Source organism: Hyperolius riggenbachi, chromosome 6 (assembly GCF_040937935.1).
Source record: "Hyperolius riggenbachi isolate aHypRig1 chromosome 6, aHypRig1.pri, whole genome shotgun sequence".
Taxonomy (NCBI): Eukaryota; Metazoa; Chordata; class Amphibia; order Anura; family Hyperoliidae; genus Hyperolius; species Hyperolius riggenbachi.
In genome coordinates, this window is record NC_090651.1 from 329952254 (window position 1) to 329978801 (window position 26548).

At 44.4% G+C, this 26548-nt stretch overlaps 1 protein-coding gene across 1 annotated transcript; it reads left to right on the forward strand.

Moving 5' to 3' along the window:
• On the forward strand, nt 1–26548 carry LOC137522914 (carcinoembryonic antigen-related cell adhesion molecule 6-like). Its single transcript, XM_068243056.1, has 4 exons — nt 1–154; nt 16075–16371; nt 19616–19839; nt 22650–26548. The coding sequence occupies exons 1-3, from the start codon at nt 97–99 to the stop codon at nt 19819–19821; spliced, it is 561 nt and encodes a 186-aa protein (XP_068099157.1). The 5' UTR covers nt 1–96; the 3' UTR covers nt 19822–19839; nt 22650–26548.

Genomic DNA, 26548 nt, shown 5'->3' on the forward strand with positions numbered 1-26548 from the left:
CCCAAAGACAGGTGAGGCATTTCTGACAGAACGTACTTATACATCATCAAACACCCGGAAGATCAGAACCCAGTCAAGCCCAAGGTGGACTTAGCTATGATCATGGAAGCACATTCATGTTGGCAACTCTGGATCCTCGTCTGTGTCACGCTAGGTGGGTAAATTAACAAAATATATATACAGACTTGGTTTCTTTCTTCAAAGAAACAGGAAATGCAGAAACAGAGTCCTTGTAGTCAGCTCAATCCTTTCTTCTACCTTTGTTACAAAACAGACGCCTCACTCGTGGCTCCACATGTGAAAATGCAGAGCTTCATTTTTTTAGCTTTGGATGGATTATGAAAGGAGCATATCCTGCGTCAGATATTTTACTGGTGTCCAGGGCCAGCGCTACCATAGAGGCAATGGGAGCAACTGCCCCAGAGCCCCTGAGTACTACAAGGCCCCCAGGTCTTCCTCCAACTTGTGCCCCCTGCACTTATTTGACAACTCACCTATCCTGGCGTGCTGCTCCATTTGTGCTCCCTGTCCTCATTTCTGCCGGCTGCCTTTTCTCCTTGACTAGTCATGACTCAATACAAATCACAGAGTCACGGAAAAGAGACAGTTAGCGGGGATGAAGACAGGAAGCATGGATGGAGCAGCATGGATAGGTGATTTGCTATTCTGACAAAAACAGTGCAGGGGCCCTGGGGGACACAGTAAAGTTAAACGGGGAGATATGGAGGGTGGCAGCTGGGTCTGGTGCCCTGGGGCATGAATATGCTGGGGGAGGGGGCAGGGGGAACCCCAGGTTAGTTTTGCTCTAGGGCCCCATTGTTGCTTGAACCGGCCTTGCTGGTGTTTTTGGCACTCTTGGGGGGGGGGGGGGGGCTACCTAATTTCCTGTCCCAGGGATACTGAAGGACCACTGAGGAATGAAAACAATGTAAAATCTCTCTGACAGTAATACAGACAATAATTAAGATCCACAATTTAGAACAGCTGTAATGATCGTAGTCTGCTAATTACAATAACGCAAAATTTTGCATATATTTTTGCAAATTCCTGGCATGGGCAGAGAGGACCTGCAGGCTTCCTGTTACGGAGCACAGCAAGACTTTAGTTCAGAATCACCAGTTTCAATGGAATTTATAGCAGCCCGCTTGGGAGAAGGACCACTTAATGAAGGGGCCGGTGATTGTCCCTTCTTTGCTTAAATGCATACCCACGGCTTCTGCTCAGGGTTCCTTTAAAGGTCCACTGAAGTGGGAAGAATATGGAGGCTGCCATATTTGTTTCCTTTTAAACAATTCCAGTTGCCTGGCAGTCCTGCTGGTCTATTTGGCTGCAGAATGTCTGAATAACACCAGAAACAAGTATGCAGCTAATCTTCTCAGATCTGACAGTAATATCAGAAACACCTGATCTGCCGCATGCTTGTTCAGGGTGTATGGCTAAAAGTATTAGAGGCAGAGGATCAGCAGGATATTTAGGTAACTGGTATTGCTTAACAGGAAATAAATATGGCAAATAAATATGGCAGCCTCCATATATCTCTCACTTCAGTTGTCCTTCAAAGTCGCTATGTATAAGAATGAGAACTGAAAAGACCAGTTGCACTAGTTAAAGTGAAATGTAGTTCCATTCTTGACTGATATCAGATTTCAGCTGCTCGGTAGTTTGGTATCTTCTTTGTCATACATTTTCCACTTTACCCCAGTCTGTTTTTGTTTTGTTTTTTAGCTCGGTAAGGTAACGTCTCTGGATTTTGTTTACATTTGGTTTCTTCTATGCATGATAGAGTTTTAATTTGCATTTGTGAATGCAGAAATAAACAGTGTTTACAGACAGTGGTTGCCAGAAGGGTTCATGAGGGCATCCAAGAATTGTGTGGTTTTGGTATTCAAAATATCTTTATTTTGCAAGAATAACATTAAAATATTGTATATAAAATCATAAGAACATCCAAATGCGTCTAAACGTAGATGTAGCATATTGTCAACAAGAGAATACAAAGAAAATGAACAAGTTATGTCCGGAGATATAAACATAGAAGAAGACAAGACATAGAGTGCTTTTCTATTGTCGGACTCAAAGCGCCAGAGCTACTGCCACTTGGGCATGCTCAGTAGGCAGTAACAGTGGTGGAGAGTCTTACCCAAGGTCCCCTTACCACTGATGGCCCGAACATCACATTTTCAATTTGCGAGCCTTGAAAGCAAATGTTCGCAAACAGACTGTTCTCAGCAGGCTTCATAAACGTTAATGGCAGGCAAACGACTGCCGACTTTAGCGGTTAATAGCAAAGCCCCCTTACGTGCTAGAAACACCACATTTTCAGGGTATGTGGAGGAGGTCAGTGGAAGAGAGAAATAAAAGTAGTGTAAATTTACATATATCAAAAGAAAGAGCAATTCATTTCATGACGGGTTTTCCAGTATGTATGGACCCCCTGGAAACCTTGTGGAAGTGGCAACGCTTTGGCCAGGGATCGCTGTACAGCCGCAATATGGCTGTATAAGGATCCTTAGCACCTTTACCTATTTTTGAAACATTTTTTTTTGTTCAGAGTGTGGGATATTGTTTTAAAATAAATGACGTGGGGTTCCCCCTCCCGAGCCTCTTTAACCCCTTGTCCCCCATGCAGGCTGGGATAGCCAGAATGCGGAGCCCCGGCCACCCTGAGCTATACCAGTCCGCATGGTCCATGGTATGGGGGGGGGCCCTGGAGGAGAGGGGCAGCCAAGCCTTCCTCTCCCTCCTGGGGCTCTTCCCCACCTCTGGGGCCCCAGGAGGAGGTGAGGGCCGATGAGGCCCTGGGGGAGGTTCATGGTGGCATTTGGGAGTCCCCTTTAAGAAGGGGATCCCCAGATGCCTGCCTCCCTCCCAGAAGAAATGAGTATAGGGGCACAAAGTACCCCATACTCATTTCCACAAAGGGTTAAATGAAATAAAAACACAACAACGAAAAAAGTCCTTTATTTTTCTTAATTAACCATGCATACTTACCTGTACCTGTACCTTTAAGAAAATGTTCCCATGCTAATATCCTCAGAAATGGTCCCATGCCAATATCCTCTAATCTGGTGAGCTTGTTACATTGATTGACGAACTCCACTACACAGAGACGCTCACCACCACACAGCTGTCAGCTAAACTCAGTTAGCTGAGAACAAAAGCATCTCTATATTTCCCTCCAAGGCTCCCCAATGGTCTGCTAAGGAACCAATGGGGAGCCTTGGAGGGAAATATAAAGAAATTTGGCGTTTCTAGCACGTAAGGGGGTTTTGCTATTAACCGCGAAAGTCGGCGGCTGCTTGCCTGCCATTAAAGTCAATGTAAAAGATACAAATGCAATTTTAAAAAAAATTGCGTTACTCAAACAGCGAACACCCCTTGCCCCTCTACTCTTTAGGCCTGGAACCCACTAGAAATCGCTATCACAATCGCTTGCATTTTATGCAAGTGTTTTGTAAGCGATTATATGAGCGATTTTCTGTGAATTTTGAATCGATTTTAAAAAAGTGTGTTTGGGAATGTGAACATTTTAAAGTGGCCTACACATCTGATTGGCTGTCTTAGTGTCTGGCACCCTGTGCAGTATAAAAGCAGAGTCTCTCTAAGCCTCTCAACTAAGAGCAGCCTGCAGCTCTGTGAACATCCCTTCGTCCAGGAGACAATAAACAGAAAGCATTGCAGCGTAATAAAAGCATTATGGGTAAAACAAGGGCTTGTATGTACTTCCTGTGCTTTAAAATCACACACAAAGCACTATGTGTAGCAATTCATTAGCAATTTGACAGCGCTTACATACTTTACATTGGAGTACAAATACTCCCAAAATGCTGCATGTCCTGCAATTGTGATTTCCCTAATGTCAAAAGCAATCTAGTGGTGCCCAGTCCTTACGGAATAGGTGCTGGCTTACTGAACAGTAGGAGCCGAGTCTCCTGTGTCAGAGGCAGAGCCCTTAGCCAGTACGCAGCCCCGGGCCACCCATGAGATGGGGTGAGGCAGGCTCCTCAGGCGGCGGTGTGGGGGTGTCGCCTGCCTGGCTGTGGGGAGAGGCACCGAGCTGGAGGGGTAGCAGCCAGGAAGGGGGAGCAGTGGGCACAGCGGTGGGTGGCATTTCAGGAAGTGACGCGAGTGATGGAATGCAGCGCAGGATCCAGGAAGTAGGTGGATCATTGCGCTCCCTGCTGCCTGGCTGAACGTAATTACATTATGAGCAAATAGTTGGAGTGGGAGAGCGGACAGGGGAGCCCCAAGTGAGGGGTCCAACCCCCCTTCCCACCGCTGTGCCTGTTGCTCCCCTTTCCTGGCTGCTACCCAGGGCGATCACTCCTGTGGGATATGGCTGTCCCAGCCGTGTGATGTGGCTGTCCCAGGGGGACAGCCATATCACACGGCTGTCCCCAGTACAGCGCTGCCGTAGATGGCAGCGCTGTACACTGTAAATAGACAGCGGTTTTGCCGTCTAACAGTCTCTTAGTGGCGATCGCCGTTGGGAGACCGATGACGGAGCGGAGCTCTTTCATTGAAGCAGAGATGCACGTGTATCGGTGTGTGCGATCTCCTGCAAACCACGCCCCCAGGGCTGCACGCTGATCGGCGTTAAGCGGCCCTGGGGCTGCCGCCGTATCCACGCCAATTGGCGTGGAACAGTCATTAGAAGGTTAATAGCAAAGCCCCCATACATGCTATTATCAACAAATGTGCTATATATGCTAGGGGTAATAGTGGAACAAGTCGATATTTTTTTAAAGACCCTGTAGTTTTTAGCAAAATCGATTTAAAAAAATTAAAAAAAAAAATTTAAACTTGGTAAAAGGACATTTTGCTGTGGTACAATTTTGTGTATACCGAGTTCTGTATACGCACTTTACACAGTTTAAGAAAAAGGGCAGTATGGGGTTTCCCCTCCCAAGCCTCTTTAACACCTTCTCTTCCCCACCTCCAGTGCCCAGGAAGGGAGGTTTAATCTCCCCCGAAGTGAAATTGGTATAGGGGTACTATGAAAATAAATAAAGATGTAACCACAACAAAAGTATTTATTGTTCTTAATTATGATAAATATTTGTATTTAATTAATGATCCCATGCCAAATTGCCAATCACTTCAGAAATTATCCCACATTCTATGGAATCGCTATACTTAAAGTAAAGCTGAGACGGGCAAAAAAATATATATACATACCTGGGGCTTCCTCTAGCCCCTTCCAGGATGATTGTGCCCTTGCCATCCCCCTCCGCCACCTGGATTGTCTTTAATTTGCCCCAGAAAGTCCTCCAGTTTGGGCATTCTGCACATGCGCAGCTCGTTGCGCGCCTGCCTTCATGCTCTCAGTGACGGAAGCGCAATTGGGGAGCATGCATGGCCGGACAGCACCTGCGCTGACTGGCCCAGACTTGAGGACTTTCCGGGGCCAATTTCAGACGATCCAGGGAGTGGAGGAGGATGGTGAGGGATCGATCAGCCTGGAGGGGGCTGGTGGAAGCCCTAGGTATGTATATATTTTTTCTTTTTGGCCATCTCAGGTACTCTTTAAAGAGAATCTGTAGCCTCCTAAAATGCCCCTTTTTTTCAGCCAGTCTTCTTAAGCATTAATAGATTAGCTGAACCGCCACTATCCCGCAGCAAAACGAGGCTTTAATCACCCCGAAATGCCTGGGGCAATTTGCGAGGCTCCTTCCTGTTGGAAGCATAGCTTTGAGCTGTAGCTCTGCCTCCATTCGCATCAATCTCCCGTGGATCTCCGCCTCCTCCCGCCCCTCTCAGTTTTCTTTCACAAAGAGGGGCGAGAGGAGGCAGAGATCCACGGGAGATTGACGCGAATGGAGGCAGAGCTGTAGCTGAAAACTTTGCCTCCTCGGGCAGCAAAATCCCCGACTTTGAAAGACGTGGCTTTTTGCCCCGGTATTTGGGGGAGAATAAAGCCTCATTTTGCCGTGGAATAGCGGCGTTTCAGCTAATCCATTAATGCTTAATAAGACTGGCTGAAAAAAAAGGGGACAATTCATTGATCAAAGTCCCCCGCAGAAAAACCGACCGCCTCTTATCAGAGGCTGCAGTTTTTATAAGCAAAAAAAAAGTTTCCCATCTTCATTCTTGTTCCTGGGAGCGAGATCGATCACTCCCAGGACTTTTTGACTGTGGCCATCTTGTGGCTAAATAGTAAAACTACACACATCCATTTTTTATTAAATGAAAAAATTATTTTACATTTAAAATTAGCTGTTTACCTCCTACACCAAAAATTACACAAATAAATTTTTTAATAAAAAAAATGTAAAAATTACAATAAAAAAAGGGTCTGAACTTTTTAAATATGCATATCAAAGGAGTATATTAATATATTTTTTTTTAAATTATAGGCTTGTAAATAGTGATGGACGCAAATTGAAAAAATGCACCTTTATTTCAAAATAAAATATCAGCGCCATACATTGTGATAGAGACATAATTTAAATGGTATAATAAGCGGGACAAATGGGTAAATAAAATACATGGGTTTTAATTATGGTAGCATGTATTAATTTAAAACTATAATGGCCAAAAACTGAGAAATAATGATTTTTTTCCATTTCTTTATTAAATTTCCTGTTAAAATTGATTTAGAATAAAATAATTCTTAGCAAATGTACCACCCAAAGAAAGCCTAATTGGTGACGGAAAAAAACAAGATATAAATCAATTAATTGTGATGAGTAGTGATAAGGTTATTGGCAAATGAATGGGAGGTGAAAGTTGCTCAGATGCAAAAAATGAACAGCCCTGTGGTCTGCAGTGGTTAAAGTGACACTGTAGCGAAAAGAAACTCATGATATAATGAATTGGTTGTGTAATACTGATAATTAATAGAACATTAGTAGCAAAGAAAATAGTGTCATATTTTTATTTTCATATCTATATAGCTTTTTTAAATAACATTGCATCATTCTCTAATAATTGCAATTTCCACAATACACTCAGCATTTTAAATGGTTTCACAGAGCAGGCTATGACTCTTTGTACTTTTCCCTGCAGAAAAGCCATAAACAGTAAGAGACAGGTGAGATAAGAGCTTCAAAAGACAGTGCTGTCCACGACTTTACAAAGTCGCAGAGCTCACAGAAGCTCTTTTACATAGATAACAACTGAAGTTTCTTAACTCTTCCTGTACTGGAAACAATATTAGACTCATATCTCTGCTGTTAATGTTTTATTTCTTAGCTGTACTACACATATAAATCATTATATCATACGTTTATTTTCACTTCAGATTCCCTTTAAATGTGCAACCAACCAGTGCTCCCCAATAGTCCTTTATCAGACAACCACATGAATGCCATCAGCTCAGCTCCCACTGTCCTCCCCTGGTCCTCACATAGAACCCCCTGCTAGCACCCCAGCCAGAAGCAGGAAAAAAGGGCGCTGGCGGCTAGTGGACGAAAAGGGTACCGCTATAGACATTAATGCAATCATTATTAATACGGCAAAAAAAAGCAGAAAAAAGGGCGCCCAATAAATATTGTTAACAACATTAAAACATTAAACTTTTTGACGTATGATATTGTTTTAGAAGCTTGTAACGTTATAGTTTTTGTCATATTATTTTGTTGTTTCCAAGTACAGATTTTACGTCATCAAACTTATCATAATTTTTATGTGTAAAAGGTTGTTTCTGCAGGGGGAGTGGTAAGGGTTAGGCACCACTGGCATGAGGGGAGTTGGGGTATTTAGGGTTAGGCACCACCCAGGGTGTGGTTAGGGTTAGGCAACTTGGGGGGGTGGCTAGGGTTAGGCACCACCAGGGAGGTGGTTAGGGTTAGGCACCACAGAGGGGTGGTTAGGGTTAGGCACCACCGGGAAGGGGGCTATTTAGGGTTAAACACCACCCGGGGGGGTTGGTTAGGGTTAGGCACCATCGGAGGAGGGTTCTGTGTGATTGTAGGGTTAGGTTAAGCTGTATTGTTGAATTATGTTACAATTTTTATGTTAATATATTTTTGTTATCAACTCCCATCTTTTTTTAAACCGTATTTATCGTTAACCAATTTTGTTAACTATGTCCATTGTTATTGAGATTTGGATATCCACCGGTGCCATTTTGTTTTCCAGCCTGGCCCTTTTTTTCCTGGAGCCCTTTTTTCATGCATGCCCCCAAGCCCTGCAACGGTGTGCACTAATCATTGGGCTGCTGTTAATCGGTGCACCCAAACTTCTCCTTGTGAGCAGCTGCATAGCCACTTGCTGAGAGCAGTAATGCACTGAAGCTTGGGAACATTGTAGCTGAACTCCAGGACGTGCATGAAACAAGGGCGTAGTGAAAAAAGGGCTTGGCTTGATAACAAAATATTGATAACGAAATCTGATAACGATAAATATCGTTGTCAAACTTGATTAACAATAAATACCATTTATTACCAATAATAATGAAAAGATACTAACGATAAAAATCATTATGTAATTGTAACGATCGGTGTCAGCAACCAGAGAGAGAATCTGATCCTTGGCGATCCGCAGTATCCCCAAGAATACAGATATACCTGATTATTGAGGATCTGCGGAATCGTCAATAATCAGATATGTCTAACCTCTAGACACCTGAGAGAGTGTAAGTGTTTTGGTGCAACAGTATCTTTGGACCACCGGGGTAGCAGGTGGTCCAATAAGTAGAGAAGACTCTACTGCAGTCAAGGACTCCAGGAGGGTGAGTCCCTGACTGGTTTGCATGGAGGCCCCTTCTGAGAGACAGGGAACCCTGCAAGAGGGCTGGACACCTTAAAGAGACTCCGTAACAAAAATTGCATCCTGTTTTTTATCATCATACAAGTTCCAAAAGCTATTCTAATGTGTTCTGGCTTACTGCAGCATGTTCTACTATCACCATCTCTGTAATAAATCAACTTATCTCTCTCTTGTCAGACTTGTCAGCCTGTGTCTGGAAGGCTGCCAAGTTCTTCAGTGTTGTGGTTCTGTGATGCATCTCCCCCCTCCAAGCCCCTCTCTGCACACTGCCTGTGTATTATTTAGATTAGGACAGATTCTCTCTTCTCTCTTATCTTTTACAAGCTGGATAAATCCTCCTCTGAGCTGGCTGGGCTTTCACATATTGAGGAATTACATACAGGCAGAGCTGTCTGCACTCTGAAGGAAGAAACAGCCTGACACTTCAGTGGAAGATAGCTGCAGGGGGAAAGAAACACACAAATGATCTCTTGAGATTCAAAAGGAAGGGTGTATACAGCCTGCTTGTGTATGGATGTATTTTCTATGTGTGGACATACTGTACATCAACCTACTTCCTGTTTTGGTGGCCATTTTGTTTGTTTATAAACAAACTTTTTAAAACTGTTTTTAACCACTTTTAATGCGGCGAGGAGCGGCGAAATTGTGACAGAGGGTAATAGGAGATGTCCCCTAACGCACTGGTATGTTTACTTTTGTGCGATTTTAACAATACAGATTCTCTTTAAGGGGTGAGCAACAGCCAGGAAGGTCGGACAGGCCGGGTCGGTAACACACAGGCAGATAAGGTACAGAGACAACAGGCTGATTCGGTAACCAGGGACAGGCGGGGTCGGCAACAGGAGATCAGATGTGCAAAGGTACCGAATCAGAAAGCAGTAGCGTAGTCAGGGAAGTAACAGGTCATAACAGATATACAGTATTCCTAGTCTGAGGTGTGAGGGCCGTGATCTCAACACCATGGAACTATGCTAGAGAATAACACAGATGATATACAGTATTCCTAGTCTGGGGTGTGAGGACCGTGATCTCAACACCCTGGAACTATACTAGAGAATAACACAGATGATATAAAGTATTCCTAGTCTGGGGTGTCAGGGCCTTGATCTCAACACCCTGGAACTATGCTAGAGAATAACACAGGTGATATGCAGTAACTGGCTATGTATGGATTCCCAGGTCCTCCTGGTTCCACCACACTGAAAGATCTGACTAAGGTCTGAGGTCTGAGGCAACCCCCCTGACGTGCCTAACCCTAACCCCCCGGTGGTGCCTAACCCTAACCACCCCCCTGGTGGTGCCCAACCCTAACCACCCCCCTGGGGTTGCCTAACCCTAACCACTCCCTCTGCAAAAACACCCTTGTATGCATATAAAAGATAATGGGCTTGATATACAAAACGGTGCTAACTTTAGCACTGGCCCTTAGCACGTCTAAACTCTGTTGAAATGTGAGAAGTAGGGATCGTGCGCAAAGTACCACGTGCAAAGTTTTGCACGCACACTGTACAGAGCGCAGGGCGCTCCGCGCGAAGTGCCCACTAAAGCCTATGGGACTTAGCGCGCGCATAGGACTTTGCGCGCGGTACTTAGCAGGGGCGTAGGAATAGGCCCTGCAGCCCCTGCGCCCGCGGGGGGGCCCGGCCCCCCCCTGGGGCCCGCTTGGGGCCGTTTTGTGGGTGCTGGAGGGGTGGCAGCATGAGGGGAAAGCCTTGCCCACAGTCGGCGGGGAGAGGGGTAGTTCCCCCCTCTCCCTCACCTCGGGGCTCTCCCCTCTGTGCTCCCCTCCAGCTCATAAGTGTCTGTGGGGCTGTGGTGGGCAGCGAGCGGCGGGCAGATACATACCTGCTTCCGTGCGTTCCATCGGAGACTTCTCCCTCTAGCGGCTGACGTCACTTCCGGAAGTGACGTCAGCCGCTAGAGGGAGAAGTCTCCGATGGAACGCACGGAAGCAGGTATGTATCTGCCCGCCGCTCGCTGCCCACCACAGCCCCACAGACACTTACGAGCTGGAGGGGAGCACAGAGGGGAGAGCCCCGAGGTGAGGGAGAGGGGGGAACTACCCCTCTCCCCGCCGACTGTGGGCAAGGCTTTCCCCTCATGCTGCCACCCCTCCAGCACCCACAAAACTCTGAGCGGGCCCCAGGGGGGGGGGGCATATTACGATTTTCAGGTGTCTGCTGCCCACATTGTGATTTTCAGGTGTCTGCTGCCCACATTACGATTTTCTGGTGTCTGCTGCCCACATTGCGATTTTCTGGTCACTGCTGCCCACATTGTGATTTTCAGGTGTCTGCTGCCCACATTATGATTTTCTGTCTGCTGCCCACATTACGATTTTCTGGTCACTGCTGCCCACATTGCGATTTTCTGGTGTCTGCTGCCCACATTACGATTTTCTGGTCACTGCTGCCCACATTGCGATTTTCTGGTCACTGCTGCCCACATTGCGATTTTCTGGTGTCTGCTGCCCACATTACGATTTTCAGGTGTCTGCTGCCCACATTACGATTTTCAGGTGTCTGCTGCCCTCATTACGATTTTCAGGTGTCTGCTGCCCTCATTACGATTTTCAGGTGTCTGCTGCCCTCATTACGATTTTCAGGTGTCTGCTGCCCACATTACGATTTTCAGGTGTCTGCTGCCCACATTACGATTTTCAGGTGTCTGCTGCCCACATTGCGATTTTCAGGTGTCTGCTGCCCACATTGCGATTTTCAGGTGTCTGCTGCCCACATTGCGATTTTCTGGTGTCTGCTGCCCACATTACGATTTTCTGGTGTATGCTGCCCACATTAGGATTTTCTGGTGACTGCTGCCCACATTGCGATTTTCTGGTGACTGCTGCCCACATTGCGATTTTCTGGTGACTGCTGCCCACATTGCGATTTTCTGGTGACTGCTGCCCACATTAGGATTTTCTGGTGTCTGCTGCCCACAATACGACATTCTGGTGACTGACTGCTGCCCACATTAGGATTTTCTGGTGACTGCTGCCCACATTACGATATTCTGGTGACTGCTGCCCACATTAGGATTTTCTGGTGACTGATGCCCACATTGCAATTTTCTGGTGACTGCTGCCCACATGGCGATTTTCTGGTGACTGCTGCCCACATTGCGATTTTCTGGCCCACATTACGATTTTCTGGTGAACACTGCCCACGTTACGATTGTCTGGTGAATGCTGTCCACGTTACGATTTTCTGGTGAACGCTGCCCACATTACGATTTTCTGGCCCACATTACGATTTTCTGGTGAACACTGCCCAAGTTACGATTGTCTGGTGAATGCTGTCCATGTTACAATTTTCTGGTGAACTCTGCCCACATTACGATTTTCTGTCCCACATTACGATATTCTGGTGAACGCTGCCCACATTACGATTGTCTGGTAAATGCTGCCCACGTTACAATTTTCTGGTGACTGCTGCTCACGTTACTATTTTCTGGTGACTGGTGCCCACATTACGATTTTCTGGTGAACTCTGCCCACATTATGATTTTCTAAAGGCCCACATTACGATTTTCTGGTGAACTCTGCCCACATTACGATTTTCTGGCCCACATTACGATTGTCTGGTAAAATGCTGCCCACTTTACAATTAATTTACAGTGAAACGCTGCCCCATTACGATTATTTGGCACCTATGGGGGGGGCCCCATCCAAATATTCGCAGGGGGGCCCAGTGATTTCTAGTTACGCCCCTGGTACTTAGCGCACAATCTGATTGAGAAAACCGGTGCTAACCTACTTAACACCCTGGTTAGCAGCACGTCTAAAGACTTTAGACGTGCTAAGTAGGTTAGCACCTTTTAGTAAATCAAGGTCAATATCTTTGATAATGTAAAATCTGTACATATAAACAAGATAATATGACAAAAACTATAACGGTGCAAACTTCTAAAATGAGAACTTCAAAAACTATAATGTTCTAATGTTGTTAACGATATTTTTTGCGGCACCCTTTTTCTGCTTTTTTCGCCGTATTAACGGTAATTGCATTAAAGTCTATTGCTGCGCCCTTTTCGCCCACCCTTGTCCTGTGCCATTTTTTCCTGCTACCACTCCAGGCTTATTAATTACTGGCCTGTGTTAAGTTGGTGCGTGGTTGTTGTTGGTGGTGGTGTGTGTGGAGGGGGGTGGAGAAGCTAGTTTGTTAGTGCTAAGCATAGACAGGGAAGGGTTAATGTTAGGAGTTGGTGGGGGTCATTAGGTATAGATAGGGTTTGGGTGAGAGTTAGGTTACCGAGGGTTAGTAGAATATGGGTATAATTACTGATATGCTACTATCGGTGATATTATCTGACCATTCCATGCATCTTTATATATATAACCACTTCAGGACTAGAGCAATTTTCACATATCAGCGCTGATCCCATTCATTCATCAATAACTTTATTACTCTTATCACACCTAAATGATCTATATATTGTTTTTTTCAGGACAAATTAGGCTTTTAGCGTGTAATAATTTTGTTTAGTAATTACCTCATTTTCTATGCATTTTAAAGGGAAACTAAGTGAAAAAATATTAAAAACTGTAACGATCGGTGTAACACAGAGAGGGTCTGATTATTGGTGATCTGCAGTATCACCAAAAATACAGATATATACCTGATTATTGATGATCTGCAGAATCACCGATAATCAAATATATTACTAACCTCTGGACACCTGAGTGATATGAGTGTTTGGTGCAACAGTAATACTTTGAGGACAGAACCTGAGGAGCAGGTCCATAGGCAGTAAGGAATACTGCCTAGAGAACAAGTACCTTCCAGTAGCCTGAGAACCTCCCGAAGGGAGGAGTCAGGCTGGGAGTAGGAAGGACCAGAGAGTGAGTGACACCAATGGGAGGATGTCACTGACTGATCTGTGAACTATCTCTAAACTGGGGAGATAGCTCTCGAGGTCGGGCAAGCCAGGTCGGCAACTCACGGGCAGATGAAGTACAAAGACAGGAGGCTGATTCGGTAATCCTAAAGCACGCAGGGTTTGGCAACAGAGTATCAGATATAGCGAAGTACCAAATCAGTGATCAGAGGAGTGGTCAGGAATGCAGAAAGTATTAACAGATAATAAACAATGCCTAGTCTTGGGTGTGAGGTCCGTGATCATCAACACCCTGGAACTAGTCTGAAAGATAACTGACTGATAACACAAGTCCCTAGTCTTGGGTGTGCGGTCCGTGATCATCAACACCCTGGAACTAGTCTGAAGTATAACAGAATGATAACACAAGTCCCTAGTCTTGGGTGTGAGGTCCGTGATCATCAACACCCTGGAACTAGTCTGAAGTATAACAGAATGATAACACAAGTCCCTAGTCTTGGGTGTGAGGTCCGTGATCATCAACACCCTGGAACTAGTCTGAAGTATAACAGAATGGTAACACAGATTCTGACAAAAGGTCTGAGTGCTTCCACGTAGTGATCGCAATGGCAGACAACCAGTGAATGACCAGCACCCAGTATATATAGTACAGCGCTCTCCAGCGCCTCCCCTAAGTGCTAGACCAATGGGAACTGATTGAATCGTCAGCTGACCGGCCTGGTCAGCTGACTCCCTTCTGGCTGTCATAAAAGTTCTGCCTCTCAGCGCGCGCGCGTCCTTCTGAACCTGGGTGGACTATCAGTCCCAGCCACACCAGACATGTGTTGTGTACCACCCGTCGCGCTGGATGCGGAACCAGCTGCACCGCTATCAGGGCATGTGGCGGTTTCTCCGCGTTCAGCAATACTAGCAGATGTAGGCCTCCGCGTGCAAACCGCTGCGTTGGACGCGGAATCAGCCGCCTTGTTCTGAGCACACGCGGCGGCTTTTCCGCGTTTTCTCACAAAAACACACTATTTCTCCATTTACATCCAGTATAGCTTTACAATAAACAACACTAACTATAAGTTAAACCCACACATTTTATTTGCTTATCTATCCTGATTATAACAACATTTAGATTATGTTCCTAGCACAATGTATGGTGGCAATATTGCATTTGGAAATAAAGGTGTCTATTTTCTGTTTTTCGTTTTCTCATTGTACCCTATCAATTACAAGACATCATTTGCACAAATAATAGTAATATACCCTCATGGCATACATATTTAAAAAGCCAAGTTCCTAAGGTAAAAATATGTTTTTTCTTTTATATTCTGTAACTTTGTTTTAATTTTTATTTTGGTATGGAATATGCAAAAATTTAATTGCTTTTGATTCAGCTTATGACTAAAAAGAATACACAAGACATGGGCCTCAACCTTAAAACTCTTAAACTTTATTCTACTACCTATCACGGTTAAAATGTCACCACATAATGTCTCTTGTAGTTTTCCTACAACTTTCCCAAGTGTGAGTTGTCATGAAGTGGATATATATATATATATATATAGATATATATATATATATATATATATATATATATATATATATATATATATATATATATATATATATATATGGATATATATATATATATATATATATATATATATATATATATATATATATATATAATCTGGAGACAATAGCAATGGTATAGCTAGGGATCATGGGGCCCCAGAGAAACATTTTAAAAACATAGAAAAATGAACCAGAGATGGTTCACTAACGATTATTTATACTTACTCGGGGCTTCCTCCAGCCCCATGAGTAGCGCCGAGTCCCCCTCGGCCGTTAAGCCGCTATGACTCCTGGTAATCTGGGCAGTCGCGGCCTCCTGCGCATGAGAGGCTTTGCCACATGCACACCCCTTGCCACGCTACTGTCCCCTGGAGTGTTCTGCGCCTGCGCGGGAGTGCAGCGGTCGCACGCGTGGCCGTGCATGTGCAGAAGGCACAGACTGGCGGTGACTGACCAGATTACAAGCAGTCATAGCGCCAGAATGGAGGACCCAAAGAGGATGGCCAGGGACTTAGTGCTGCTCGTGGGGCTGGAGGAAGCCCCAGGTAAGTATTAATTAAGCCTAGTGTACCAATTTTACACTGCTTATAGTCCATGGGCACTAAACTAAAGTGAGGGAGGAGGAACACAAGAAAGTTAGTAGTAAAACCATCAAGTACCTCTTGGGCCCCCTTTGCCCCAGGGCCCCAAAGCAGCTGCCATGGCTGCTATGGCTATTGCTATGCCCCTGGACAATAGTATGTTTGAAGAACACAACCAGCTTAGAAACAGATTCAATGCAAAATACTCAAAACTAGAAAGCACAAAAGATGGTATTAATTACCGCATTTCACTCCACTCAGCAGTATTGTTTGCAATAAAAGTTATTACAGTAGAATCAATTATTTCTTGAACTGCCTCTTAGAAACCAACTGTTGTTTTGAACCAATTTTTTTGTATTGGAATTTGTTCTCTGATTTGTAGCTCCAGCTTCTGCAACCACAACCCTGACCAGTAACACAACAGGACCACTCGTGGTGGGAAGAGATTCGGTGGCTCTAATCTGTACAACACAGCTTCCTAATCCTGATTATTTCTGGAATTTGGATGGACAGGCATTACCTGGAGACAGCCGCTATCATGTTACTACAGTTCTCTCCAAAGCAAACGCCACTCTGACCATCAGCCCCGTCTTTATGAATGACACTGGGAACTTTACGTGTGAGGCCATTAGCGGCTCAACCACTGAGATCAGCAATGTTCTGAGATTAAATCTGACCAGTAAGTAACTTGTCACTTATCATGTGAAGTACAAAAGTGTTTAAACGAGGACATATTTTTAAAACTCAGTCTTTACCATAGCAGTAAAACAGATTATTATTGTTACTCATTCATATAGGGGTAACACATTTTCCTCATCACATTTAGTTTCTTTGTTGCCCTCTACAAAAATCATATAGGTTCTAGTCAGGGGCGGAACAATCGCCCCACAATGGCTGTGATCACAGGGGGGCCCATGGGGGAGAAGCCTGGGGGGCCTGGCGGCTCTGGGGCCTGACCACATGCCATTTTTAGGGGCAGGAGAGGTGTGTGACCGAGGAAGGGGTAGCAACGCGCACACACAGCATGGGGAGTGACCCCTTCCTCTCCTCGAGTTCCCCTTCCTCCCTCATTTAGGGAACCTAAACTGAAAAGGATTTGGATTTTTCCTTTTAAAATAATACCAGTTGCCTGACTCTCCAGCTTATTCTGTGTCTCTAATACGTTTAGCCACAGCCCCTCAGCAAGCATGCAGATCAGGTTCTCTGACTGAAGTCAGACTGGATTAGCTGCATGCTTGTTTCAGGTGTGTGATTCAGCCACTACTGCAGCCAAAGAGGTCAGCAGGACTGCCAAGCAACTGGTATTGTATAAAAGGAAACATCCATATCCCTCTCAGTTTAGGTTCCCTTTAACCACTTCAGCCCGCAAGTGTTTTCACCTTCAGGACGAAGGCATTTTCCCCTGTCAGCGCTCCTTCCATTCATTCGCCAATAATTTTATCACTACTTATCACACCTTTCTATATCTTGTTATTTTGTCACCAATTAGGCTTTCTTTGGGTGGTACATTTTGCTAAGAATTATTTTATTGTAAATGCATTTTAACAGGAATAATAAGAAGAAGAAAAAAGGAAAAACATCATTATTTCTCAGTTTTTGGCCATTATAGTTTTAAAATAAAATGTTCTGCTGTGGATAAAATCCAAACATTTTATTTGCCCATTTGTTTTGGTTATTGCAACATTCAAAATATTTCCCTAGTACAATATATGGCGCAAATATTGTATTTAGAAATAAAGTTGCAATTTTTTCAGTTTTGCGTCCATCGCTAATTACAAGCCCATATAGGCTAAAGGTAGTAGTGAGGTATATAGTAATATACCTTCACAAAATACATATTTAAAAGTTTAGTCCCTATGGTTACGATTTATGTATTTTTTTTTTAAACTGTAATTTTTTTTTATTTTTTTAAAACGTGTGTTTTTATTTTTTTAGTTAATGGGCAGGGTGGGGAGTCAATCAGTTTTTATTTTGAGTGCATTGTTTTTGTTTTTTGTTCCATTTCTACTTTAATTATACTTTTTGGCCACTAGGTGGCGCTAAGCACTGTCCTGGAAGATACCAGGGAGTGTGAGATATTTTTTTTTTTTACATTTTGGTTCGTGAATCAAATACCTCCTGATTGCAGGCATCTTGATTCATTTGCAGGGAATCATTTGCCTCGGGGGAACACTAGTTCCTCTTCAGCAATCAATCTCCTGTAATAGCGGCAGGGAACAAGCCGCCTGCACGCGGATATGCATGCACAAGGGCAGCAACACTGCTGGATGGATATATTCATCCAGATTGCCTTTGAGTGGTGATTTTTGGACACATATATCCTTCCAGATTGGCTTTAGTGGTTAAGCTCCCCTTTAGCGTTTCCCCTCCAGAAATTAGTGCAGGGAACATGGATTGGCTCCCCCCCTCCAGATTCCATGTGATGTAGCTTCGGTCTTCTTTGTCTCCAATGCCACTCACTCTACTTCTAAAGGGGGGCCTGAGGTGAGGAAGAGGGTAGTCAGGACCCCTTTCTAGGTCTGAGTGTGCTCACTGCTCTTTCCTCCTGCACTATAACCTTGGGGCATCTATAACAAGCTACCTTTACTGGGGGCACCTATAGCTGGCTGCCTATACTTAGGCACCTAAGCCTGGCTACCTATACTGGGGATGCCCCCAGTATAGGTAGCCAGGCTTAGGTGCTTGATCCTTCACCTTTTTTTCATAGCGCCTCTATTTAATGCACGCTGGAGCCAGTGGCGGATCACCAACAGGTAAAGTATACTGCATAGGGCACATTTTACATTGGGGCGCAACCCCCCGAGGTTCCGTCCTGTTTGTCGCTTGTTTTGATATTGCACGCCATTACCGCCATGCACCCAATCGAGCCAAAAATTGGTTGCATCATTGATCAGCCATGCTCTTGGCGGGACTAATGTTCATTTGAGCCAATTATAATAATCAAATCGGATGGTCGATTGTTTGCCAAGTCACCTGAAGTATGGCCACGTTTAGTGGGAGAATTAGGGTACAGAGGGTTATAACAGAGTATCGGTATAGTTACAGATATTTTACTATCAGGAATAGTAGAATATCGGTATAACTATTGAAATTCTACTATCAAAATACCTGCGGCCCACTTTTCCTTGTACCTTCTTTATATGTATGCACCTAACACACGCCAGATCAGGGGTATCCACACTTTTATGGCTAGAGAGCTACTTAAAAAATTACTTAGATGGGGTGATCTTCAGCTTCCTATGAGACAAATCTGAAAAGATCTTGTCAGAACTGGAAGGAATTGTGGTTAGAAGAAAACGGTGAGCTTCTGAGAGGAACCGACACATTGAGGTAAGTATTTAATATTCATTTGCAGGTACATCATATGTTTATTTTAAATAATTTTACTCAGTTCAAGTTTACTTTAAGCTGAAAAAGATGCAATGTCTCTTTCCTGCACTAAAACAGTATCAGAAGCCTTATTCACTGTTTCTTAATTTTGATAGCTTCTGTTTACTTTTAAGAGAACCTGACTGATTTTAACAAGCTGTTCTACAAGTTCTTTTGCATAGATAATAACTCACTTTTTTAACCCTTGCTGTACTGGAAAACAGAGGGAGACTCCAGGCAATATCTTACCAGAGCTTGTATTATTTGTACCTATGTTTATCTTATCAAGTCACATGTCTCTACATGTACACTTTAAATTGTATATTATTTTAAGCTGAGAGATGAGGTTATTGCATGTAGGAAAAAGAAAAATGTGATAAAATTTAACTTTTTGTATACATTGTTTATTGCTAGCTTATATGTTGACCCTTCATACTGATCTATTAAAAACAGAATAAATACAGTTTGCTGCAAGTATGGAAACTGTTAGCAAATGATGTATTGATGTTAAAAAATTGTATTTTTTACATCCTCCACAATTTCTTCCTCTACAGACTCCACAGTGTCTTCCTCTACAGACTCCACAGTGTCTTCCTCTACAGCCTCTACAGTGTCTTCCTCTACAGCCTCTACAGGTTCCACCCGGACTACCTCAGGGTCCTCAGCATTGAGTAGTAGATTGAGCAGTGGAGCCATTACGAACTTTATGATTGTGGTAGCAGCGGGAGTGGCTCTTATAATAATGGGGATTCCTTCTTAGCAATGGAACTGTATTGAAGTAAGTAGCACACTGGTTATATGGGGAAAAAATTTGCAGTTTTGGCATTTAGATGACTACTATTGATGAAAAAGTACAAAAATCTCTTTCAGTACAGATTTTTGAAACATTTATGAAATAAGACATCTCAGCTCAAACATACAAATTTGACTAAGGATTCCTTAAAAATAAATATTATGGTAAGACATATTTGCAAACACACAATGGGCTTGATTCACAAAACAGTGCTAACTGTTAGTACTACACTGTGAAAAGTGCTTTGCGCTAAATTTCGCCTGATAACGGTTATCGTGCGTAAAAATTAGCGGTGCGCGTTATCGCAAATTTTTGGCGCATTAACGTTTACATTCACGCAAGCGAAAAATTTGTGATAACGCACGAACATGATTTTTTGCACGTGATAACCATTTTTTGCGCTGAAACCGTTTTTCACGTAAAGATGCACGAAAAGCTGTGCTAACAGCCGTGCTAACAGTTTGCACCGTTTTGTGAATCAAGCCCAGTAAGTTCTTGCGCCATAAGGAAAGTGAATGATATCCTCCAGATTTGTTTGATCTCAAAATTTAAGTGGTGCAATCCATGTTCAATATCGGATATTTTCAGTGTGATGTTGAATAAGATCTTAGTTATTGAGATGGTCTTGGCATGGAATTGAAGCATCCTATAAGCATACGTATTAGTACGCCACCGGTGACCTGGGTGCAGGGTGAGCCAAATGACGGGCCACCCTGCTGCCCCTCAAATCCCTGGTGGTTGTAAATACTATTTCCACTCCGATTTGGGAGGGAGATGAAGTTCGTGGTCTGGCAATCGCCGGGACCCGAATTACCCTTATGCGCCCCACACACTGAAACATTAGTGCCAGTGGCGTAGCTAAGGAGTTGTGGGCCCCAATGCAAGTTTTACATTGGGCCTCTCCCAAGCACTCTATACATAACAATTGATGGTGCACCAAAACCTGCCAATGCCAACTACAGTGTCAGAATGGGGAGCACTTTGTTAATGATTACCACTATTCAAAATATCTACAGAAGTGATTATTATGAGCACAGGATCAATAGAGAGCTAATACTGAAGTTGAGGGGGGGGGGGCCCTCTGGCCCAAGGGCCACGATGCGGTCGCAACCTCTGCACCCTCTATTGCTATGCCCCTGATAAGTGCAATGGTAGCGCCTTGTTTCGACACTGAGCACCATGCGCTGAAGCCATCTGCTTTTTCCCATAAGGCTACAGTTGTTTGTGGCTTTTTTTAAATTACTTTAAAAGAACCCTGAGGTGAGAGACATATGGAGGCTGCCATAGTTATTTCCTTTTAAACAATATTAGTTGCCTGGCAATTGTGCTGCTCTTTTTGGTCAGTAGTGTGTGAATCACACACCTGAAACAAGCATACAAGTAATCTTTTCAAAATCAGAATCAGTTCATTCAGATTTTGTCAGAAGCATCTGATCTGCATGCTTGTTCAGGGTCTATGGCTGAAAGTTTTGGAGGCACAGGACATTTATATTGTGCTTTTTCTCCTAGCGGACTGAAAGCACCAGAGCTGCAGGTACTTAGGGCACACTCCAAGGGGGATTAGAATCCTTAGGGAGTCTTGGCCAAAGGCTCCTTACTGTTTTATAAACAGGCTTGAGCCAGGATTCGAACCATGGACAAAAGCTCAAATCCCACATTAAAGACAACAATCTTTGCAATACGGGACAGAGATAACAATGGCACACAGCGCTGGTAAAATAGAAATAGCGCCTCATAGACTTATATCATATAACACTATTTAGCGTTTTAGCGTTGTAAGTGTTAAAAAATGGCACGTGCAGGGTGCCTTATACGTATAACGCTAAATGGCGTTATGAGTGTTAAAAATGCAGAGGGGCTAGTGTTAAGTAGCAGGGGTCGGGGGGGTGGACAGGGAGTCAGCGGGACACTGGTGGAGGGAGTAGGATTAGGTGGAGGGAGGATGTGTGCATGGGCATACATTACCCTGTCCCGGCGTGATCGCTCCTTCACTTCTTCAGTTAGTTTGTTGTAGTCCTGCATGCAGCCAACCACCGTGCTTCAGTCCCCTCATGGTGATTGGCTTGCTGCAGGAATACAGCAAAATAACTAGGAAGTGAAGGAGCAATGACAATGGCCGGCCAGGACAAGATAATGTATGCATATGCACACATCCTCCCCCCACCTAATCCTACTCCCTCCACCCCGTTGCCTAACACCAGTGTCCCGCTGCCTCTCACCACCGACCCCGCTGCCTAACACGCAATTTTTAATGGTGCACCATTCCGCCGATAAATGTATCATAAAACGTTATTTACCATTTTAAAGTATTACATTAAAATGGTAAATAGCGTTTTATGATACATTTATCGGCGGAACGGTGCGCCATTTTTCACCCTGCTCCGTTTTTAACTGGACCCTTTAAAATATGCTATCCAGCTGAAGACCCCTCAACACATCTGTAAGGATCTGATGTAGAGGCACATGGCAGAAGTACCTAAGAAAAGATTATTATTTAGTATTTATATAGTGCCAACATCTTCCACAGTGCTTTACAGAGTATATATATATATATAGTGGTTTCACTAACTGCCCCTCAGAGGAGATCGCAATATAAACCCTACCATAATCACATGTCTATCGTAGAAGGATTGGGTGACATCTGAGTCTCATACAACCCACAAAATTGTTATGGTTACTGTTACACTCATGCTACCAGACGTAATAAACAGGATGTGAAAACACAATGCAGATTTTTCGTGAGCAGTGGTATCCACAAAGCATCCAATCCTAATGAATTTTCTTCTGTTTGGCAGGTCTGAGGATCATTGCACCTGAGAATACTTCTACTTCAAACCTCTAAACAAGGCTAACTGCTAACCTCTAAACAGAAGTCTGCACAATAATTTACAGAACTTACAAGCCTTATGTCTATAAATCCGAACCATGGAAGATCTGTGATGGTTTTGGTCTTTAATACTTATTATTGAAATAATACATTTTTCGGTAACTGTCGTGGGCTACGGAATAAGTTGTGAATAATCTAAGCTGTACCTAAGTTTAAGGAACATTTATTTCTCTACTTCCCCTACAAATGCAGGGATATGTGTGGCATGTCCTATTATGTCATGAAGTATTCTGGTAAACCAGTCAATGTGCCCCTCTGCAACCCAGAGGGGGGAACACAGTTATGTGGGGATGAATACTAAGATGTAAGAGGCGCCCACAGAAGATCATTCAATCTTGGCCAAATCTCTTATATATATTCTAGGGGAAGGCTTACCTGAGAGACTAAGCCACTGATAAAGGATAAGGGCCCGCTTCCACTTGTGCTGCACACGTCAGTGAGACGCGTGATGACACTTCCGGGTCTGCGGGAACGCAGGGGAATCCCAGAAGCCATGCCATGCACAGCTATGGGATTCGCAGCCTCCCGAGCGAAAACTGTGGGCAGTGTCGGCCGAGTCACTAGGGTAAGCGATTCAGCCGGCGGCGCCATCGTTTCCTATGGCAGTTTCCCAGCGCGATTTGCCTGCGGGGAATCTCTGCGGATTCGGAGCAGTTTCCGCTCCAGTGGAAATGGTCCCTAAGGGTAAATAGGTTCTTGATTGAGCACTAAAATAATGTGTTTCGCAGGTCACATCCCACTTCATCAGGTTCATACAGTGTCTTTAAAGCGGACCTAAGCACTAGGACTACCTCTCTGCTCTAAAAGATAAGCAACAATATGTTTCACAGAAAAACATTTCTTTGTTACTGCTTACACAGCTCCCCTGAGATGCTGCTTTATAGTTACTTCCTGGTTTGCTGGAAGCACATACAGGGTTAACCGTGTGTTTACATATAGCCTGTCTGAATGGAGCACACCACAGCACAGATCAAACAGAGCTGAAAGCTCAAATTACAGTGATTACTTCTAGATAAGGGAGAACCAGACAGGCTGTTATCGCTAAATATAAACAGGGTCAGTTTTTCTGTGTTTTCCTTCTGTCCTGTGGGAAAGTTTAGGTACTCTTTAACCAATTTTGGACCGACGCAGTACAAATCTACGTCGGGCGGGTGGCGCTGCAGTTCTGACCGGACGTAAGCTCTACGTCCCATTCACCGCGCGTCCCCGTCTGTTCCCGCCGCTCTCGCCACTTTCTACCCACCGCAATGTGCTTCCCTGCCGCCTATGATGGCAGAGCACTGTGAGCCGAGCAGGAGCCGTTTTCATTGGCTCCTGGCCCTGTCATTACTATAAGCCAATCCCATTGGCTTACATTGAGTGACAGGGTCAGGAACCAATGAATGCGGCTCCTGACCGACGCACAGCGCTCTGCCGTCATAGAGACGGCAGAGAGAGCAGCCTGCGGCGGGGACAGAGCGGTGGGGACAGAGCGGCGTGACCGGCGGGAGCTGCGGATTTTTGCGGCGATTCGTCGGTATACGCCGTTTTAGTGTACCAGCTCCCTCTGGTCCTTAAGTAGTTAAGAAGAGAAGTTCCACCACTAGAAGCACCTGTCACAGTTTTGTGCGGGGAGGGGCAGAATAGGTGACTGTCAAACGAGAGGGGGGAGGGGGATTACAGCCAAGCAGACGAAGAGAATCAATTCAGAAGGATGTGATTGCAAGAGGGCAAAGCCAAACAGAAAAAGAGATCTATAGCAATAAAGTGCACATTTTATAACATAGACATTGTCCTCTTCCAACACTGGTTCTGGAGTTGAGCATTCATTGTAAACAGTGCATACTTAATTCCAGTTCAACAGTTCGTTATTACACTTAATATGTAATATTCAGTGGCGGCTCCAGGAATTTTTTTTAGGGGGTGCTATGCAGGTGCTGGACCAATTTCCGGGGTAGCTGATGACGGCATAAAATAGGTGTGGGTAAAACCTGCGGCGCGTTGTTCATGACCGGATGAGGGCGGGGCTAACTGTCATTTAAAGTGAACCTGGGGTGAGAGTGATATGGAGGCTGCCATATTTATTTTCTTTTAAACAATTCTAGTTGCCTGGCCTCCCTGCTGATCTATTTGGCTGTAGTAGTGAACTGAATTACACCAGAAACAAGCATGCAGCTAATCTTGTCAGTTCTGACAATATTGTCAGAAACCCCTGACCTGCTGCATGCTTGTTCAGGGTCTATGGTTGAAAGAATTAGAGGCAGAGGACCAACACGGCAGCCAGGCAGCTGGTATTACTTAAAAGGAGATAAATATGGCAGCCTCAATATTATTCTCACCTCGGGTTCCCTTTAAAAGTGCAACGCAAAGACAGAGGGCCCAAGTTTTGGTGACCCTTTCCCCAGAAAATTCACATAATTGTGCAGGTTTTCTCAAGAAAATACACGTAATGTGAGCAGATTTGAACAAAAAACATGTTCAATAACCCCAATATGCACAATCGTTAGCAGATATGGCCCCAATATGCACAATTGGTAGCAGATATGGCCCCAATATGCACAATCGGTAGCAGATATGGCCCCAATATGCACAATCGGTAGCAGATATGGCCCCAATATGCACAATCGGTAGCAGATATGGCCCCAATATGCACAATCGGTAGCAGATATGACCCCAATATGCACAATCGGTAGCAGATATGACCTCAATATGCACAATCGGTAGCAGATATGACCCCAATATGCACAATCGGTAGCAGAAATGACCCCAATATGCACAATCGTTAGCAGATATGGCCCCAATATGCACAATCGGTAGCAGATATGACCCCAATATGCACAATCGGTAGCAGATATGACCCCAATATGCACAATTGGTAGCAGAAATGACCCTAATATGCACAATCGGTAGCAGATATGACCCCAATATGCACAATCGGTAGCAGATATGACCCCAATATGCACAATCGGTAGCAGATATGACCACAATATGCACCACCTGAAAAAGAAAAGAAAACCCCATTTACTCACCTACAGCCAGAAGACCTTCTTTCCCGACCTCCTCCTGTCCCGACCTCCTTGTGGCGCGCAGCTCCCACGATCCTCTTCCTTCCCGACGTCACGAGACTTCCTGCCTGCATGCTGAGAGCAGGGCTATGGGAAAATGGCCGCCCGAAGCCCTGAACTGCAGACTTGAAGTCTGCAGAGCAGGGCTTCGGGCGGCCATCTTACCGTAGCCCTGCCTGCTGCTCCGTGCTGCCGCTGTGAACTGACTTGGCGTCTCTTAAACGCCTGAAGTCAGTTCACTCCAGGGGGTGCTTTGGGGGTGCTTGGACAATTCTAGGGGGTGCTTGAGCACCCCCTTGCACCCCCCTGGCACCGCCCCTGGTAATATTGTATTTGTTTTTTTACGTTTTTGTTGTAAATATGTATAATTGTTTTGTGTCGTCACTGTCTTATCTATTCGGCCATTATCTACAGCTTAAATTGAACTAAAATTACTGTGGAATGTTAAAATAGTGCACTTTGTCTTTGGATTTTTTATGTTAAACTAGTTGAAACCTGGCCTTGCCTGGGGATGTATTTGTTATTGTTGGGTCCATCCACTTTTTCTAACCTTGACACGCAGTCACTCAATGACCAATTTTGTCAGGTTTGAGGTCCTTGGCATCTATAATGTGAGAATGGAAACAGTTTACATTTCCCCATTGAAATCAAGCAAACAAATTTGATTAGCCGTTTGTGGCTCCATCCTCTTTTCTGAATTTGAACCCCAATCACCCAATGACCAATTGTACCAGGTTTGAGGACTCAGCCATTAACAGTGTAA